This window comes from Dreissena polymorpha, chromosome 1 (genome assembly GCF_020536995.1).
Source record: "Dreissena polymorpha isolate Duluth1 chromosome 1, UMN_Dpol_1.0, whole genome shotgun sequence".
Classification (NCBI taxonomy): domain Eukaryota; kingdom Metazoa; phylum Mollusca; class Bivalvia; order Myida; family Dreissenidae; genus Dreissena; species Dreissena polymorpha.
Genome location: NC_068355.1, coordinates 205,940,899 through 205,963,060, shown reverse-complemented (window position 1 = coordinate 205,963,060; position 22,162 = coordinate 205,940,899). Strand labels below are relative to the sequence as shown.

Below are 22,162 nucleotides of genomic sequence, written 5' to 3'. Positions count from 1 at the left end.
GTGAAAGGTCAAGGTCATCCTTCACAAGGTCAAGGTCATCCTTCAAGGTCAAACGTCATATAGGGGGACATTGTGAGTCACAAACGCATCTTGTTTTTTTTGGTCCTCGATAAAAAACTGTTCAACACATGCCCCTGGGGTAAAATTTGGCCATGCCCCATTACACAGGTGAGTGATCAATGCCATTCTTTGCCCTCTTGTTAAAAAAAATAAATAAATATAACAATGTTCCTTTATGAATGTCTGCTTGAAAATAGAGAATATGTATTGCTTAAATAATTTTTATGGTAAGTGGAAAATATTGCTGTTATACCCCTTTAAGCTACTGTAATCCTTTAGTTCTTAAACAATTTAAACAGCTTTATGGAAAACAAAATAATGTTCTTTGGTTGAACAAGTTTCTATGATGTTTTATCTTAAAACTTATCGATATTCCTCACAAAATTTTAAATAGCTCAGCAAATGAGATACTCCTTAAAGAAAATTCCTTTGTGTGAAATAGACATGCTCAAATATCCAAAACAATTAATTTGTATTATGTATCCTTTAAACTGAATAATTGTCAATATGATATTTAAGCAAATTAGCCAATGCATGGTTTATTAAACCCATTCCAATAAGCATTGGAAATTTATCAACATATTATTTTTATTACTTTTTGTGCACTTTGCATGTCAGATTTGTGTGAAATAGTAGTTTTGATATTGGCATTCTTGAATTACTTTAATTTAAATTTAAAACTTACAAAACTTTTAAAATCAATGTTGTTAAGTTCCTATATATGTATTTACGTTTCGCTTGATTTGTCATTGTCAGCTCGGGTACTACTAACATGTACCCTGGGTACTCTTGATAATACTTAAATGTACCCCGCGTACCGAAAATATACTAACACGTATCCGGTCAATTGAGACTGTACCCGAGATGCATTCCCGTCTAAAATCCAATGTCGTCAAAATGTTTGTTTAGCAGGAGTTTCAATAATATAAAGGTCATTTTACAGAATATTGACATAAATATGAATATATTTATTTGAAAAAAAGACGGCAAAAGACCAATTTAGCGTTAGGTTACGTTTCACTATAGTTTCGGTACCCGGGGTACATTTAAGTATACTAAGGAGCTCCGGGGTAAATTTTAGTAGTACCCGAGCCGAAAATGACCAATGGAGCTTAAGTTTCCCTTCAAATAATTGGTTTGTATATATTAATGCTGTGCACGTGCCCATCATGGGTTGGTCTGTAGGTGGGTATGTAGACTATTTTTGTTCTGCTTATATCTGGTGAATGCATTGGTGTACAATCTTGCAAATTGGTATGTTGGTTATTAGTGAAAACTTGAATGCACTTGTTAATGTTTAGGTCAACATGTCAAAGGTCAGTGTCACAAGGTTTAGTGATTTCTTTGGTGGAAAGTAATAAACATACACAGTTTAAGGGCAAGGTCACATGATCTGATATCATAATATTAGTTTGCACACAAAATCTAGAGAACCTGCTAATGTTAGAAAATATTGAACAATATTTGTGATGTTCGCCTTCACTAACTACATGCCTTATACATTGTTCAATTTCTGTCCATTTATCAATATGCATTCAAACTCACTGCATTTAGTCTGGCCTATCTATCTGTTAAACACGATCTAATTTCCAATTCGTTATCTTCTTTGCCACAATTGGAAATGTAATATATTCAATACCCACGTGACCCAATAGTCCCATTACAGTTTACACTGTTTACTGCTTACAATTGATTGTCATTTGACAGTCTACACATGTATTTGTTTTCTGTTCAGTTCAAAATACTTGATGGCTTAACCATTTTAGGTTTAACTGGATTTTTGTTCAGTACATATTTTGTGATTGCTTGACTTTTTAATAAAAGATTTAAATGTCTTTTCTGAACTACTTATTTGTATCCACAGAGATACTGTGAAATTAAGAATTTTCCTGAACGTTTTGTTTTCTTAAAATGTCAATTATCAAAATGGCGGACTTGTCTATGTCTTCTCATGCCAAAGGCTCTGATGAGGTTAAGGATTTTATTTGTTTGTCATGCAAAGAGCAAGCAAAATTTAATGCAGATTTTTACTGCAAAACATGTTTGAAACTGTATTGTGGGAAATGTATTCAGTTGCATGATAAGTGGTTTAAAAAACATTCAGCATATGGAAGGAATGACATGAAAGAATGGCCAGTTTCAAAACTGGTGGAGGAATTTCTGTTAAAGTGTGAAGCGCATAAGGACGACAAAATTGAAATGTTATGTGATGACCACAGTCATCTGTGCTGCACAAAGTGTGCCTTCAATAATCACAGGTATTTCTGAAATACTTTGCCGTATATTTTGATTTATGGTATTTTAACAAACACATTTGTTTCCTGAAATTTTTGTGAAAAGTATGAAATACTATGTTATTTTAAAACGTCACCTCTATTCTAAATTTTGGTAAAGACTTATGAAGTTAATTTGAAATTTGCACATTACTGCTTGAGATCCTTTGCTACCAGGTTGCAAATTTAATCATGATGTTATGACACTTCTTGACCACATGCGGGTGTTGTTGCACATGGAAATTGATGCATGGGAACAATATTGATTATCTTGCTGGTGTTGTTTTTCTTTGGATAGTAAGCTGAAAAAGATTTGATCTTCCACCAAGTTTCTTGAAATTACCCCTTAGAGGTAAAAAATTGCCACGCCCAAGGATCAAAAGATTAATAGACGTATATAGTAAATAACTTTTGAGATCTTCTCTGAATCCATATGAGTCATGGGTTTGATTTCAGTTTTTAATATCTGGTAAGTTTATTGTCCCCTACCAGTTTCACCGGAGGGGACCTATGGTTTGCGCTCTGTGAGTCTGTCTGTCTGTCTGTCTGTCTTGTTCTGGATCCTGCGATAACTTAAAAAAGTTCTTCATATTTTTTCATGAAACTTAAACATAGATAGATGGCAATATGGACATTATGCACGTCATTTCATTTTCTTCCTATGTAAAAATTCTGGTTGCTATGGCAACAAGTAGACTAGAAATACTGCTGAAAATGGTTGTTTTCTGGATCCTGCGATAACTTTACAAGTTCTTCATATTTTTATGCCCCCCTTCGAAGAAGAGGGGGTATATTGCTTTGCTCATGTCGGTCGGTCGGTAGGTCGGTCGGTCGGTCGTTGTTTCATGAAACTTGAAACATGGATAGATGGCAATATGGAAATTATGCACGTCATTTCATATTGTTCCTAATTCAAAAATTATGGTTGCTATGGCAACAAATAAAAAACTATGACAATGGTTGAATTTTTAACAATGGTGGAGCCGGTAGGGTACATATATTGCTTGGCAATAGTCTTGTTTAAATCATTCTTCTGCGGTGAAAAATGGCCCTCTCTCTCTATATATATATATATATACATAGCATTTACTTGTGAAGCATGTGTTACACTCTTCAATAAATTTATGTTTACTGCTGTTTATTGGTCAAAACACAATGATAAGGAGTTCTTATTTAAGGGAGATTTATATTTTTTGTGATGGCATTAGCCTGTGGCCTTAATAACAATGCATTAGAAAAACAATAGGTTTGAAAGTGCGTTTAAATTCAAACATTACATAACTTAATATAAGAATCTAATGATCATATACGGGAGGTCCTTTAGCTTGGAGTTATTTTAAAATGGATTTACAGTAAACAAATAATGATCTCTATAATCACTGTAAAGCCAGTCACACAGCATAGGCAATCACTCACAAGCCTTTTACACAAGACATTATTCAGGTGAACAAGAATTATTATCCCCCGCCATAGGCGGATGGATATTGTTTTGCCTTTGTCTGTCGGACTGTGTTTCCGTCCGCCCTTCCGTCCATACGGCACTTTTGTGTCCAGAGCCATATCTTTGAAGTTCTTTGGCGGACTTTATAAAAATTTGGTATGAGTATATATATGGTTAAGAGAATGCTGTGCCCCAAATGGCATAGTACAACATCTGTTAATAACAGATTTATGGCCCTTTGTTTCTTGAAAAAAAATTTTTTATGCCCCCCTTCGAAGAGAGGAGGTATATTGTTTTGCAAATGTCGGTCGGTCTGTCGATCCGTCCGTTCGTCCACCAGATGGTGTCTGGATGATAACTCAAGAACGCTTAGGCCTAGGATCATGAAACTTCATAGGTACATTGATCGTGACTGACAGATGTCCCCTATTGATTTTCAAGTCACTAGGTCAAAGGTCAAGGTCACAGTGATTCAAAATATTAAAATGGTTTCTGGATGATAACTCAAGAATGCTTAGGCCTAGGATCATGAAACTTTATAGGTAAATTGATCATTACACGCAGATGACCCTATTGATTTTCAGGTCACTATGTCAAAGGTCAAGGTCACAGTGACACGAAATAGTAAAATTGTTTCCAGATAAAAACTCAAGAATGCTTACGCATAGGATCATACAACTTCATAGGTACATTGATCATGACTGGCAGATGACCCCTATCAATTTTCAGGTCACTAGTTCAAAGGTCAAGGTCACAGTAAATCGAAATAGTAAAATGGTTTCTGGATGATAACACAAGAATGCTTAGGCCTAGGATCATGAAACTTTATAGGTACATTGATCATGACACGCAGATGACCCTATTGATTTTCAGGTCACTATGTCAAAGGTCAAGGTCACAGTGACACGAAATAGTAAAATTGTTTCCAGATAAAAACTCAAGAATGCTCACGCCTAGGATCATACAACTTCATAGGTACATTGATTATGACTGGCAGATGACCCCTATCAATTTTCAGGTCACTAGTTCAAAGGTCAAGGTCACAGTAAATCGAAATAGTAAAATGGTTTCCGGATGATAACTCAATAATGCTTAGACCTAGGATCATGAAACTTCATAGGATGGTCACTTGGTCAAAGGTCAAGGTCACAGTGACATGAACAGTAAAATGGTTTCCTGGTTAACTCAAGAATAATTAGGCCTCGGATCATGAAACTTCACAGGTACATTGATCATGATTGGCAGATGACCCCTATTGATTTTCAGGTCAATAGGTCAAAGGTCAAGGTCACAGTGACACAAAACGTATGCACACAATGGCTGCCTCTACAACTGACAGCCCATATGGGGGGCATGCATGTTGTACAAACAGCCCTTGTTTTATTTGAGTATTTTTACTTTAGACATTGGTCTGTGTATATTTGTTGAAAATGTGCAATCCACTCTGTTCAATATTAAGTACACTATACTGTAAAAAAATATGTGTTATATAATCATGAACGTGTTTTGTGAGTTGGAATTCATTAACATTGGGAAATTAACATGTTAATATCTAAATAGCTCATAAACAGCGATTGGCTCTTGCTTTGCTGCCATTTAACTATTTATTTTTCAAATAATGAGAAAAAAGCAATTTTTAAAAATTGCTGTTTTTCTTATTTTGTGTAGGATAAAATTAAGTGAAAATATTACACATATAGCCCAATATTTTAAAAAAATCATTGACTCTAGGCTTGCTACTTTATGACATTTCAATATCACATATAATAAACAATAGACCTTTCTCTTGGAGCCTCCTTTTAAACATTTTACAATGGCGTCTTTTCTTTTCCACGAATAGATCGTGTGACAACAACAAGCTAGTCTAAGATTGTTTATACTAAGACTTTATTGAGAAATAGAGGACTTCCTGTAAGAATGATTTGCGGGAAATTTTGCTTTGCATCTGTCCTTTATCAGTTGGTCCGTAGACCAATTGTTTCCACATGATTTCTATAGTGAATGCTTTGACTTACATCCATGCAACATGTTTTATGTTTACATCGAGGAAGATTAAGATGTAAATCCATGTGAAGGTCCATAGGTCAAAGGTCACATACGCTTATATCATGAAATTATAAAGGTGTAGTTGTCAGTTTCAGTACCTGTATTACCCATTATAACAATTGTTGAAGCAGATTATGATAAAACACTGCAGGAATATTGGACATGCTACATTTACCCTATTACCAGATGAAAATCGATAGTATAATAATGATCATATAAACTTTAGCTTTATATAATCACTTTTTTTTATCAGATTTGTGTTTTTATCAACAAATTGGAGAATATGTTTTTGTCAACTACGGGAAGATAAAACAGTAAAAAATGCGATATTTTATAATTATTAATGGAAAAAGGGAGGACATAATAGGATACAAAAAATTGTATGTGTGTTTTGGATAAAGATCAAGTTTATCATGCTCGACTCGAACCATGGTAGCACCCGGCAAGTCTCGCGCTACCATGGTTCTAAGCCTTGCATGATAAACTTGATCTTTATCCAAAACTCACATAATATTCTCTATATATATTACAGTAGATTCTACTGCCATTATAAAATCTTTCAGTCAATGAATTTGAATCCACTTATGACAGTTGTTTGTGAACAATATATTGATTTTCGTTGCTTGCTTATTTAAAAATGTTTGAAAATAGATATTAATTATAAGTCATGCCTGCTTTGTGTGGGGTGGGAGAGCATCAATGATCTTTTCTTGCATGTGTTATTATTTATAGTGTGGTCAAGGTTTACAATATTAAAAGTGAAAATAATGTTAACAACTAAAAATGTGTTCTTAGTACATGGATACCTCTACAATCCAATTTGTTCCTTAACTGCACAAATATAACAAAAATGTGAACAAAAATATGGAGTTGCAAGAGTGTACCTGACGATTAATATGTTACTGTAGACGTATACCTCTATCAAAAATCCTTTTTGAGGTATGGTTCTCACTATTGAAAGAAATATGAGTGTTTGGTTAAAGGGACATAACTCTTCTTATGTAAGAAGAAATTTCACATGGTGGGTAATACATTTTTAATATTTCATCCCACTATCAGCTGTACTCTTTGAGTAACTCACAACACAATTTTATATGTGATTTATTTACTAAACAGTGGCCATATCTCTGGGTATGTTGAAAAAGATATACCAAAATTTGCAGGTGGTCAAAATTACACGATGATAACTATTTATGCAAAGTGTCAGTCCTCTAGTAGCAATACTGTTTAATGTTCACTAGACACACATTTTAAAATTTATTTTTTATAATGATTAAATTATTACTACAATCATAATGAAAAAAACAGAATCAAAATTTAGAGTTGCACAAGCTCACATGCCTGTTTACTGTACTTGTTAAGTTGCAGGAATACGTGTTGAGTTATATACGACTGAAAAGTCACATGGATGGAAGGACAGGGAAAAGCGCAAATCTGCATACTCCCATATAAAACCTAAGAAAAGAGTTCTTTTTTATGTTTGTTTTATTTTAAATTGTATACGTGTTTGAAGTATTACATAATATCGCTTACTATTCTTAGGTATGTTCATTGCATTGTATTATTTGGTCATTTCAGCCAGTGCAGTAAAGTGACTCCAATTAATGAGCTGACCAACAAGCAGCCCACAGACCTACAGGGCCTGTTAGTGGAGCTGGAAACTGTCTTGGGAGAAATAAAAAGTCTTCAGATCAGTCAGGAGGCCAGCGTTGAGTCATTGCAGAAAACATACAATGAACATGAAGCAGTCTTAATAGAACAAGTGTGTGGCAATTTAAATGCTGATATAGATAAGTGGGGAAATAAGTATTTGGGCACATCGGGGAAAAGTAAGCAATATATAAAAGAAGACATGTGTAGAAGTGTACTTTCTATCTTGAATGAATTTGATAATATTACTGTGAAGGAACTAAACGAGATGAAAGTTGAAGTCATAAGCATAAAAGGGTCAGTTACAAGTTCCATTCATAAATGCACCAGTCTTCACAGTGACTTGTTACAATTACTTGAAATCGTTCATAAAATTGGAGATAATAAGGAGCTCTGCCTTATAGCCAGCATAAAATGTAAACATATCATACAGCAGGCATTGACTCTGCTTGGAAAGTCTGTCAAGGTGTTTAAGGCCCAGGGGAAGTCTGAGCACAATGTGAGAATAACAAGTGATTCAAACACATGCTGGATCCAAGCTATATGTGCTCTCCCAGATGGGCAGGTCCTGGTTGCAGACAACGATAATAAGAGAGTCAAGCTTCTGAGCCAGCAGTACCAGGTGGTGAGTCACTGGGATGTGAATGCTTATCCACAGGCCATATGTTTGATCACACCCAGTGAGGTTGCTGTGGCTGTGAATATTAGCAACATACATGAGGTCCAGTTTATCACTGTTAACCAGGGAAAGCTTGTTCCTGGCAGGAAGTTTCAGTTACAACATAAATGTACAGGTATTGCCCATCACCAAGGAGACCTTTTTGTCACCTCTGGAAAAGAACTGTACAAATACACACTGAGTAGCAAACTGATCTGCAGACTCTATGAAGATTTGGATTATACACGTAAGAATCATGGTGAATCCATCCTGATAACATTTGTATTATGTACAGGGATTTGTCTAGCCATTGTGGGAAAAGGAGTCTAGTCAAATTGTGTTATTTTAAATTCATACAATGACAAATTTGGGAATTTTTATTCAATAAATGAACCGAATTAGGATTTATTTTTTAATCAACAGATCTTGACCCATCAGGCCTTTATCTTGTTATTTTGAAAAAAAATCATATAAATTATAGTTATATACTTTGTGAGATGAAAATAAAATAAAATTCAGATGTCATAGCAGAAAACCTGCTGATGTATTATAAAATATTTGTTCTATAATTCATATGTGCCCTTGAATACTACTGTACATTGTAGCTAAAACAAGGTTCAGAAATATTGATTTATAACATGAGTAATGAAGTACTTTGACTGTCACTACATGACATGTCTATAAATAGAAACTGAGTTCCTGGGAAAGAGACACTTTCTGACCTGGTCTTAATTTTGTGGTTGTTTAATGATTGTACATGTACAATATGTTTGATTAATTGAATAATTTCATAACACCATATAACAAAGGTACTCTTGTGGTTGTATTCTTTTATGAAGTGTTCAAATGTATGTATTAATTTCATTGCAATTATAGTAGTAGATCTTTGTTCATTTTAACATTTTGCTGTTGAAATTGGTTTGGTAACTAACTAACTAGAAAAGTGTCAATAACTGTTGTTTTGAATATTTTTGTTTGTTATAAACACTTGAAAAACACAAATAACGTTGTAACATGGCACATGAATTATGTCTGCTTTGGTCAATTTCACTAATTTCAGTACATAGTTATCACATGTATACATGTGTGGAAAATCTATTCATGCTGCACATAGTAACATAAACATGTTGATTGAACTGTGCAATTGTTTCCTTATGTGTAATTGTGCTACACTTCATTTCTAACTCACCAGTCTCATTTCAACTTGTCAAATTTCTACGTAATACTGCAACTGAAGTTTAATGTCATACTAAACTATTACATTATTGGAATGTATGCATATATTTTAGATGTGTAAAGGCCTATTTATAGCAACATATGCGTAATACAATATCACTGCAGTATGTTTAATAAGATTATTTAACATTTACAGTAATTCAATATCTTGATGTTACTCTGTTTTGCAGTAGAGAAGTGTGCTGTGAGTCCCACAGGGGACAAGCTGTACATCACAAGCTTCTACCAGCACAAGCTTCTCACCCTGGCCAGGGATGGCACACCCCTGGCTACATTGACAGACCCAGTACTAGAGTGGCCAGAAGGTCTACATGTGACCCCTGCAGGCCAGGTGCTGGTCTGTGGAGCCTGGTCCAACACTGTACTACAGGTGGGCTGGGAGGGAGAGAGTAAGCTGGCTACGCTGGCTACTCAGAAGGATGAAGTGAGGCACCCAGCGTCAGTCTGCTACAGCAGCACTACATCATCCATCATTGTGGGACAGTGGGGGGACAACATCCTGGTGATCAGAGTGGAATAGTGTGTACATGTATGTATTAGTTGTTGTAATTAGTGATTAGTATTTCAATGACCATGTGTTGTTTAGCATACGAACATAGTAGTGTGTGATGTTACAATACAACATTGTGTGTGTAGTTAAAGATACAAATAACTTATGTGCACATATTGTTATCTGATTATACAATGTGAGTGTTTTTGTTTGAACATAAGATCTTATGCATATTATGTTATGTTGTTATAACGTTTGTATCATTATGGTCCTAAAATTTAGTTCTTGTAAACATTTCAACTGAAAATTTAATATTTCTATATATATGCACATATATATAGCAACTGTGGCTAATTTTAGACTTTCATTTCTATAAACACCATGATGCCATGTAAGAAATGTATATTGTTTAAGTAATCTTTAGAGGCGTATATATTGATATTTACGCAATGTTTACAGAAAGGTTACACTTGATGTGAGATTTATTAATTTGCCATAGTTTATGAATTTGAACATGTCTTATTGATTTTTATTACATTTATATAATGTGTGTGAGTCCTAAATATACATACAAGAAATACATCAAGCTATTCTACTGCTCCAGTTGCTGCTGAGTCGGGACAACAATGCTGAGGATGTGGGGGACAAGCATGACGCAGAAGGTAAAAGAGACGCTTTGTCAGGCCTTTTCTTGGCCACTTTGGGAAAATGCAATTTTGGGATTTTGAATTTGTTTCGTGCTAAAAGTCCGTTTAAAAGACCCATTAATACTCAAGGAAAAGCCCTGCTTGTGTATTTCCTGTTTATAAGATGAGGTGGAAAAGAATGGTTTGAATTTACATCAGGTAAAATATTAATTTAAATTGTCTGTTTTTTGTAAAATCATATATTCGTCCGCATGTTATTTCGTGGTTAAAAAAGACTTTCATGGACGTGGTAGTTAATGCTTGACTTTCTCAGTTTGGAAACAATAAATATGGAATTTGTGTCAATTTTTTTCCAGTGTTTTTGTATTTAATTTGTCGATCGTTCTACCCTCAAAATCAATAAAAAATAATGTCCCATGAATAATAATGTTTGTGCAGTGTATAAATAAGTGAAGTGGACGAGAATGATATGATATGATTTCACAGAAGGTAAAATGGCGTCTATTCTTGTGTATATTATCGTATTTTCAGTACAAATTATTTTACTTGATGATCAATAACTCAAACCCTTCTCCAGCTCGATGCTTTCCAACTTACCGATACAGACACCTCAGAAACACAACACCGCAATAATTTCTGTCATCCCCATGCAGGCCTTGAGTTTTAAAAAGCTGTGAGATATTTAATTAAGCCTACTTGATTGGAATCTATTCCATCTAATGCCGTATAGAGTCTGTTTGTGAGGTAGTGTTTAATTTTTTATTGTGTTTACAGTGTTTTTTTTGTCAAAACAGGCCCCGTCACAAAGGAGCATGATTTACATAAAACCACCATTTTTGCACGGTATATTATGCGTTCTTGTTGGTTACACGGAATAAATGCGTTTTGTTTCATGGAGTTAACGAGTATTGAAATGTGTAGAGAAAAAAAATTATAAGGGAAAATTCGTATGGGAAAATAATTAAAACAAGCAAATTCGTTGGATTGATAGCCCACGCCAATATGCTTCTGGACACAAAAGTATATATTTGACCTCAAAACAACATTGTTTCAAGATACAAAGGGCCATTACTCCGTTAATAACAGATGGTGTACAATGCCATTTGGCATGCATCATCCTCTTATCCATATATATATACTAATTTCATGTTTCAATAAAATCCGCCAAAGCACTTCAAAGATATGGCTTTGGACACACAAAAAGCATTTTTCAATATACAAAGGGCCATAACTCTGTTATTAACTGATGAGAGTTTAACACCAAAGACCTGTAAAGGCTTGGTAAAAATGGTGTGTGTGTTTTGTAACTTTGGGGAATACATTAATATGAAGTTGTTGCCTCCCATTTATTATTATCCCCCGTCATAGGTGAAGGATATTGTTTTGGCGTTGTCCGTCCGTCTGTCTTTCCGTCCGTCCATTCGTCCGGAGCCATATCTTGGAAGTGCTTTAGCGGATTGCATAGAAACTTGGTATGAGTATATATAAGGATAAGAGAATGATGCACGCCAAATGGCATTGTACACCATCTGTTAATAATGGAGTTATGGCCCTTTGTATCTTGGAAAAATGGCTTTTTTGAGTGTCAAATATAACACTTTTGTGTCCAGAAGCATATTAGCGGGGATATCAATTCAACAAATTTACTTGTTGAAACTTGTATTAACAGTAAAACCTCTGTGAAAGAATTGTAAAAGTAAACGGATTATGATTATGAGTACAATAAAACAATTTATTATTTTTAACAAGATGATTTTCCAATCTTTTTTGTTGTTATGCAGGAAAAAACTGGCTAAAAACATCAATGAGCCACGCTGTGGAAAAATAGGGCTTAATGCATATGCTTAGATTGTAGTCCCAGATTATCCTGTGCAGTCTGCACAGGCTACTTAGGGACAATAATTACCTCTTTAAAGGTATGTTTTTGTTGAAAATAAGTATATTCTTTTGTGAAAAATCCAGTATCGTCAGAAGTGTCCTCCCTGATTTGCTTATGTGGATTTCACATGCTAATCTGCGAAGAAAGCTTCTAATATTGATGAGCCGGCAATTTGGCTTATAAAATTACACTGAAAGTTAAGTAAGAATAATTATTATGAATTTACAGGTTATTAAAGCATTAGCCAACACTTTTAATGTTTTAATACGAAAATGGTTTAAAGGGGCCTTTTCACAGATTTTGGCATTTTTTTAACTTATTCATTAAATGCTTTATATTGATAAATGTAAACATTGGATCGTAAAAGCTCCAGTAAAAAATCAAGAAAAAAAATTTAAAAAAAAGGAAAAGAACATTGCCCGGAGCAGGTTTCGAACCAGTGACCCCTGGAAGTCCTGCCAGAGTCCTGAAGTAAAAAACGCTTAGCCTACTGAGCTATTCCGCCGAGTACACATTCCTGAACGTATTTTATACCTTATATAAAACGGCCACCGGAAAAACTTTGCGAAACCGAAATTTCGCAAACTTAAGTACCCTTTTTCTTAAAGATTTGCTACTTTGAGACATAGTATGCGATAAAAGTCTTATCGTTGATTAATAATTGGTTATTTTCACTCAAAAAAACGCGTTTTCTTCACTATGAAATTTATAAGCAAGTTGGGGTTCCATGGGATTTTTGCATTTTCCCATGGGATTTTCGATTTTCCCATGGGATTTTTTTCTCCCATGGGATTTTTTTTCTCCCATAATTTGCAAATGGGAGAAAAATCCCATGGATTTTGAACATTTTAAAAAACGTGTTTTATTTGCGTTTGCAAGTATTTAAACGTTATTTAAGGACTGTATATTGGTTTTATGCCATTAGATATAAAAAATATTTAGTATAAAAAAATCCCATTTTAAAATGGGAGAAAAAAAATCCCATGGGATTTTTTTCTTATTTTGAGAGATTTTATTCATGAACTTTCAGAAACACATCATATTTTATGAAATGATGAACAACTACGATATTTTAATGCGTTTAGTCGTGTTTAAAAAAAAAACAAAAAATCCATGGGATTTTTAAATCCCATGGGATTTTTAAAATCCCATGGGATTTTTTCCCCATGGGATTTTTTTCCAAGGGGATTTTTCATTTCGTAAGCCGAATAAGTTCTTATGCGAAACAACATAAAGGAAATAATAATTATAATTTTGAATAATAAATTGAATAATATAAATAACATGAATATTTTTAAAATGAGTTACAATTAAAGGTTTATGCTAGTAGAACTTATCATTTCTTGTTCGAGCAGATGGTTGAGTCCAATTGGTGAGTATGCCAGCTTAGAACCAGTATAATGCATCGCAGACAGACAACGCTGTCATACTGTACACACCGCTGAGTAACAATCTTTATTGCATTTCATTTTGCAACAGAAAATGAACTCCGTAGTATAATTGATCTTATATATGCCCTCTGCTTTTGAAAGCGTGCAACACATTAACATAACAATAAGTCCATGCCAAAAAACTATGTGCAAATTCCATTCAAAGCTATATACACATTATAAAGGTCAGATGACCCGCGTCATGCGAAAATGGGTCTTATGTCATATGCGGGCCGAAGTTGGTCCATCCTAGCTTGTCCAACCGCGCAGTCTGGTCAGGTACTACGCTGACTGATATATAAAGTCAAGCCATGATTCGTGGTCTCATATCCTAACTCGGTAGCTCCTGTGCGAAACTTTCCACCGGAAACGACGGCACCGAGACGGGCGCTCGAACTTTGCGGATGCGCGTTATATGTTATATATAATAGCGCGATGTGTTTTTTCTTGCCTCAAATTAGTAAGCCCAATCAGCGTTTTATTGTGTTTTTTGCTTCTACTATTAACAAGAACTTCAACTGATACGAACATGAATTTTATTTTAATATGTTTATTTAATGCTCGGAAAACTCATTGTATATTTAGACTACTACTTATAAAACAAAGTCGGGTTTTCGGCATAAAAATTGTTATTCCAAACCAGATTTTACGCACTTTACTGTACAAAATACCGTTAGGGCCACCGTGGTTACTCATTAAAATCCAGAGGGCGAGAATGCGAGAACGCGAAAGTACGATGACGACAGTGCGACAATACGATGGCGACAATGCGTTCGTACGATTGCGAAAACGCGCTAGTACGATGACGACAATGCGACAGTGCGACAATACAATGGCGGCAGTGCGATAGTACGGGGGCGACAATGCGATAGTCATATCGTACTGTCGCCGTGGTATCATCGCAATGTCGCCATCGTTCTATCGCATTGTCGCCATCGTATTGTCGCACTGTCGCCATCGCATTTTCGAATTGCCGCCATCATACTATCGCGTTATCGCATTGGCACCATCGTACTATCGCACTGTCGGCTATCGCCATCGTATTGTCGCACTGTCGTCATCGTATTTTCGCACTGTCGTCATCGTATTATCGCACTATAGAACTGTAGTATTGTCGCCATCGTACTATCTCACTGTCGCCATCGTATTGTCGCACTGTCGTCATCGCACTGTCTGATTGTCGTCATCGTATTATCGCGTTCTCGCATTGTCGCCATCGTACTATCGCATTGTCGCCATCGTATTGTCACCCTGTCATCATCGTATTGTCACATTGTCGCCATCGTACTATCGCGTTCTCGCGTTCTCGCCCTCTGGATTGTAATGTGTAACCACGATGGCACTAACGGTATTCCGTAATACTGCTAAAGCACAGTATGATTAGGTCACTCCCAATGCTCAAATCTCTATGTCTATTTTAGTAACAACACATGTCTATGGAAGGATATTTAGGTAAAAGTTACATCATTCGTGGTGAATATTTACATTATGACCGATGCTTATTCTAATTTGCTTTATGACAATTCCAACATGCTTGTTGTCTATTCGTTTATACTTGATGATTGCTGCAACATTACATCATTCATGAATAATATTTACATGGCGTGATGTTTATTCTAACATGCTTCATGACAGTTCCAACATGCTTGTTCTCTATCGGTTATACTTGATGATTGTTTCAACATGCTTGGTGACTATCCAATGTTTGTGTGTTCATTATTCCTGAAACCAGTCATAATCGGTTTTGCCACTAAGCGTCATTAACAACGGCAGTTAGCAACAGGCAGTAAGCAGAATGCAAGTTACTAAATTATGACATCAGGTGGCGCGCGTTTATTTTCCGTATGTTGAATAAATTACTTTTCGGAAAAAAAGCGAAAACATCCGAATCATTTTGACTAGTAAACTGAATAAGCTGAATTAGTTCCCTTCGTTATATAATCTCCATTAAACTAAATACGTTCATTATTGCCATGAAGACCAGTAAGTTTACACAATGAATTGACTGCCGTGAATGTTTTTGATATTTGTAAGATGCAATTGGCACTCAAGAAATTATACATGTATTTTATTCAGAACATAACGGGGCTGATGTGTTGGAATTGTGGCCCTTCCCTAGTCCAAATAATTACAGTAGACGTAATCTACCGATGTGCATTGCATATCGACCTCATATTTATAAAGTAGCCCAAACCCCCATTGCCACAGACCTGTGCGTGAAACTTTCAGATTTCTCTAGTCTGTTTACCATGCTATAATTACAATTTCTATAAACACATATTTATCATTTTATGACTATATAATGTCTGTGGTATACAGAGAAACCTGAAAGTTACAAGTACTCGTGTCTAGTACTGTACAACTATTGTACTCCTCGTTGAGAAAACAACTACTTCATCATCTACATGTATTAAAATATCATAAAACATAATTTTCAATCAAGTTGGAAAAAATCAATAAATAAATGTCATATAAACAGGTTTGTCATGAACGTTGACGTCGCTCTTGGTTACCAGAAAAATTCCCACGCACGGATTTCAACCGTCATTGTTTACAATCAATAAATGCATAAGTACTTGAATTTGTATAGTGTTTTTTAAAAGTGTCCAGCTACAGGTGGTTAGCGTGTGGCTATAATACTAGTTAGTGAAAACATATTTTGGAATGATAAGTAATCATATTATAACGAAAAATCAACTTTTCTTAAAAAAATAAGTTAAATATATATTCAACAAGGTATCCAACTCGAAATCATCCGAAAACGGGATGCATCGTTTTAAACAGCCATTACTTCATCAATTTTGCAGCGATTTTCACGATCTTGGTCTTATTCAACGCAGAAATAAATTTCCTTTCTGGAAATGTATATGTCTTGCAATATTTTTACAAATACTGGGTCAACTTTTAAAATAACACGATACACAACTCGCGTGACCCAGCTGTGATCGATCAGACAGTATTCATGACTGAAATCTTCACGGGGAAATGGGCATTTTCCCTGCAAAGTTCACGAACCTCGATACCATAATTCAATAAACGTATGAAAAAAAAACATTCTTACCGTGCTTGCCGTAGAATTATGCATCAAAACTAACTGTCCAGCGCATTTTCAAACCTTTGTTTACATACATTTCAACCAACTGACATTTTAAACACAAGGTGATTTCATTGCTCCAATGCGGAGTTGTGTCTTACAACTGGAGATTTCATTCATAAATACGGTCTGATCGATAACAACTGGGTCAAGCGAATTATGTATAGCTTTATTTCTTAAAATTTGACCCAGCATGTGTAGAAATATAACAATATATATACATTTCCTAAAAGGAAATTCATTTCTGCGTTGAATAAGACGGGTCATGAAAATCGCTGCAAAATTAATTTAGTAATGGCTGCTCAAAACGATGCACCCCGTTTTCGGATGATTTCGAGTTGGATACCTTGTTATATAAAACGGTAGTGATTTTTTTTTTTATAGAAAATTTGATTTTTCGTTTTAATATGATTATTTATCATTCAAAAAGATTTTTCACTAATTATTATCATAGCCACACGCTAACCACCTGTGTGTCCAGCACGTGTGCCGGGAGAACAGGGCTTAATGTATTTTTTGTTAAGCTCTATAATATTTATATCCAATCTGTATGAAAAATGTCGGTGAACATTATTCCGGTGTTATTTTTGAAAATATTGAGGCATTCGTTAATTATGGATCTAAAACGGAACATTAATCCGCAAAAAAAACACCGGGCATATTGCATATTAGATCGGACACATGAAATTATTTCGAAAGAAAGCAATAAGAGTTTCAATTCTACAGAGTAAGTCTCGCTGTGCACGATTACGCTCTTACTGCTCGTATATATTTGACTCTTGGCAAATACCTAGTGTTTTATTTTGCTTAATCTAATTGTGTCATGCATCTATATGTACTTAAAGCAGCATGACCAACAGCTCTTTCATATGTGAAAGAGATTGACACGAAATACCTACCCATCTATAATAAAGTTTATATGTGCACTTCAATATTATAGTTTTTAAAGCATTTTATGTGGTGCAATATAAAAGTACTCTAGTAAATTTGAAATTATGTAATCGATTTCCTCTCAACATACATGCAAAGTTCCAGATAACTTTTTCAGCAAAATCTTGGTTTACACTCTATAATAATCCAGCCTTAAAGTCTATTATTAATTCTTTTTTTTCATGTAAATATAATTTTTGGCACATCCGCATTTAGGTTTATAGTCTAAGAAGAGCTAATGACAATTGCCGGTTTACAGCAGACTTTTTGCGATAAAAGGACCAGATAATGGAAAACGTTCGGCTTTTCGACTGTTGTAAAGATGGTCTGTTATTCATAATAACGTTAAAGTGCTGTTGATTTCATAATTGTAATGAGGGCCTAGACGAGTGGGAACTCATTGATAAAATGTTTACATTATATGCATTGATATTGAGTTTTTACGCATGATCACACATTTTGAATTCTTATTTTATTTTTCCAATGTGTAACCGTACGCACAGAATTTAAGTCTACTTTTTTACTAAATTTAATTCAATTTTTTACGACTTTAAGCGTCTTATCTGGAGCTCTGCATACATGCATTAGTAGCATATATTGAAATATATCCATAGACTTTCTTTGGTTATTGAAGGTAAATTACTGTACAAAAATATGGTTAGTCATTACCCAAAAAAAGTTAAGTCTACAAACACGCGGTTAATTTCGGTTCAGTAGCAAATATCTTACAAAGGTGCGCAACTTCTCCTATAACATAAAATTTCCGTTATACGCCGTAAATTTCCGTAGTCCTCCGTAGCATTTCGGAATGACTGTCAATTGACATCATTGTATCATGCATGATAGTATGTTGCTTTGTGCTTGGGTGAAACTCACATCTTACCATCGCGTTAATTTATTAAACGCATTAATATTTGATTTCATTATGCACTGCGCCTATTGCACAAGTCTCTCTGCACAAACCAACATACACATATGCAGCATGCAATTAACGAACAAGAATGTTGCATCTGTACACATGCATGATACCATTAAGCAGAATGTAAATAGACATTGGACATCAGGCAAGATGTAAGTGTCATCAAGCATGAAAAGGTGTCTACATATTAATTGAAAGTACCATCAAGAATCATGACACAGTCACAAAGAAGGATGTAATTTTTACCTAAATACCCTTCCATATTTGTCGGCACTGTGTGTTTGCTTAATTTCACTGAAGAACGTCTACTGGTAAATCTTACAAAAAAAGTGATAAATAAGACTGAGTAGCAATTTTTTTCGGCGTTGCTGTTTAACGTCAAATTTGGCCTTTCAACGAACTTCTTAAAAGCCCATTGAACTTTAATGAAGAAGTTTCCCGCTTGTATCCGAATGAATTAAATCAATTTTGCAATTGGCAATTTGATAGAAATCCCCATAAAACATTGCACATAGCTTTCTGAAATAAACAGGCCACATTGAACGCATTCACGATATCCAACAGCTCTCTTTGCAAAGACCTATCTAGTGTTTCTTGGCCGTGTAAGATCTATAATTAGAACATCGTCACCTAAACATCTACTAATAGAAGAGCATATTTTGGGGAAACAAATTCAATAAGAGTACAAAACGTCCACGATCAATAATGTGTAGTTTGTTAAAGATATCACGGCAGTAAAACAAGCAGCACTTTAAAGAGACCACAATCTGGTACATTTGGTCAATTGTTGCGTCCGTGGCGGACAATACATTTTTAAAAAGAAAGCGTACAAAAAAGCAAACACAAAGTTCTTTCGTAAGCTTGTTTAATCTTAAAAACACATAATCGACAGTCATTCCAGTCAAATACAATACTAACAGTCAGCACTCTAGAGATCAAAATGCGGATATAAATATTTAATTCAGGGATATCAAGTGTATCAAGTTCGAATTCCGGAAAAAATAGCCGGTAGTCTGGGGCATTAGGTCCCTTACAGGGATAAAAGGTAAATCCCCGCCCGAGCCGTAGCTAACTGATTTATTGTAGTCTTTCTAGTTGCAATTTCTGGTGAGTACAATGCGGAATATTACGGATATTTGCAACATGTCGAAGATTTTCGGAAAGTAGCGAAGAGTTTTCGTCAGTTAATATTCATGTCCGGCCGGCCGCTAACTTATCAGAATCAATAAAAAGAACCAGAAAAATCGGTACCGATCGCAAATTTCCGGAATCCGATAAAGCTTCAACATAATTTGTTCTCAAATGATCGCGTACTCGAACGAATCTGTCCCTACGCCTCAAACTCCCTTTAAATCTCATCGGACGTACATTGATCTCAAAATCTATCCTTGACGACTCAAATCATATTTCCTGAATAGTTTGGCCTATTGACGTCCCTGTAATTATAACAATGGTCTTTTGGATAAACACCGCTAAGTTGTTGCAATATAATAACCGTTTAAAATAGTTACCGGTTTCATTTAATAAATGATTAAGTCATATTCGAGATTTCAGCGATTGCCAATATTTTGCTTTTGTTTCTCATAAGCATATGGTGCTTGGTATCTGCTATTGACTCCTATGTAGATTGCAAATATTACATACCCTTACAGCGGCCGAGCGCAGATATCTGCATTTGCCGCTAAAAGAAAAATCTTTGCGCATTAATTTAATTCAAATCTCATTATCATAATCAAAATCATCATCATCGTCGTCGTCGTCACTACTACCACCACCACCACCATCATCATCATATCATCATCTTCTTCTCTTCTTCTTCTTCTTCTTCTTCTTCCCTCCTCCTCCTCATCATCATCACATACAACAACAGCAACACCAACTTAACATCATCATCATCAAACAACAATAAACATCGGTAGCATACAATGTGCTTCATCACCACCATACATAATTATATGCGTTAAAACACCATAATAGAACAGCATGAATGAAGCTGTCTATTACTCTTTTATATTTCCTATACCAATATTTTTTTTTCGTTAATTGAAGGACTAGTTGAAATCTTCTATAAAAGCCCTCCCACCCCCCCCCCTCCCAAAAAAAATAAAAAAAAATAAAACATAATAATAATAACCCTAGCAAACAACAATAAACATAGGTTAGTTAGTATACACTGTGCTTTAGCAACCATGCATATGAATGTTTATGACTTCGGACCGTTGTGATCAAATTTAAAAAGCAAGATGGTATGTATGCGGCACACAACACATAGATAATATAGTTTTATACCTTAAACGTAGTTCATCAAATAAAGATAAGTTATTATCTATGTAATACTTAAATTAGGTTTATAACGTATGCATATTTGTCTAAAACTTGTGAAATGTGATTCGTAAGCCGACGACAACATTATCATTCGGACCCTTCTCCCCACCTAACAATCGAGATTAAACACCTGTGGAGATCCCGATCTTATCAATGAATAACCGGTTCAATGATGTCAAGTCAAATAAAACATACTATTACTATCCAAATAAATATCTATCAAAAAATGTAAATTGATATACCTACTTAACTAAAACTAAACTTAAACGATTAGCAAGAAAATATATAAAGAAGAAGCAGGCAAAGTAGACAAATTAATTGTAACATATGTTTCTCAGTCTCCCACTGTTGAACAATATAAATAGTATTTATCGCCACCCCAAAAGGGATCTTTATCACACTTTGGCTCAACTAATATATAATTGTGACAGGACAAACTGTCAACAAATACCTTGTTATGTTTTTATACATAACTCCAATCAAAGGTCAACTTCCAAGGAAACTGCGGCATGTTAAAACTGTTGATTATGACAAATGTTGTTTAGTACAAATCAGTACAATAGCGTCTGTTATGTGGCCTATACTAATCCAGTTAAATAAAACTTTAATCGCAGAAAAGTTTAGATTCTTTACACCTTTAAAGGGGCCTTTTCACAGATTTTGGCATTTTTTTTTAACTTATTCATAAATGCTTATATTGATAAATGTAACATTGCTCATAAAAGCTCCAGTAAAAAATCAAGAAAAAAAAAAAAAGGAAATGTACATTGCCCGGAGCAGGGTTCGAACCATGACCCCTGGAGTCCTGGCAGAGTCCTGTAGTATAAACGCTTATGCCTACTGAGCTATTCCGCCGAGTACACATTCTCGACGTATTTATACTTATACGCATCTTCGTAGTTTCACAAAATTAACGACAAAAACAGAACTCTCCAATTATTCAATCGTTTCGCGTTGCAACGCTTTATAATTTTTAGGTTTTAAAATCGTCAAAAGATGCATATAATGGCTATATTAGAGCATGGTTAATGTTCAGTATTATGTTTCCGTTTCCTCACAAATATCATAACTAAACGAAAACTTA

The 22,162-nt window shown here is 34.9% G+C and overlaps 1 protein-coding gene and 1 long non-coding RNA gene across 2 annotated transcripts in view; both read left to right on the top strand.

The window, feature by feature from the left end:
* Nucleotides 1–1,986: 1,986 nt before the first annotated feature.
* LOC127866015 (uncharacterized) lies at nt 1,987–8,765 on the top strand. Its single transcript, XM_052406250.1, has 3 exons — nt 1,987–2,318; nt 7,399–8,375; nt 8,734–8,765. The coding sequence occupies exons 1-3, from the start codon at nt 1,987–1,989 to the stop codon at nt 8,763–8,765; spliced, it is 1,341 nt and encodes a 446-aa protein (XP_052262210.1).
* Nucleotides 8,766–9,607: 842 nt separating this feature from the next.
* The window catches only part of LOC127864746 (uncharacterized), a 27,163-nt gene continuing 14,608 nt past the window's right edge, over nt 9,608–22,162 (top strand). Inside the window, exons 1-2 of the long non-coding RNA XR_008042266.1 lie at nt 9,608–9,893; nt 10,459–10,516. This is a non-coding gene — a long non-coding RNA (uncharacterized LOC127864746). The remainder of the gene's footprint in view (nt 9,894–10,458; nt 10,517–22,162) is intronic.

Excerpts from the sequence above, each read along its gene's own strand:
- LOC127866015 (XM_052406250.1), top strand. The coding sequence starts at position 1,987 with ATGGCGGACTTGTCTATGTCTTCTCATGCCAAAGGCTCTGATGAGGTT. Across the intron at positions 2,319-7,398 it reads TGTGCCTTCAATAATCACAG|CCAGTGCAGTAAAGTGACTC; the intron begins GTATTTCTGAAA and ends TGGTCATTTCAG. Across the intron at positions 8,376-8,733 it reads TGAAGATTTGGATTATACAC|CTAAAACAAGGTTCAGAAAT; the intron begins GTAAGAATCATG and ends TGTACATTGTAG.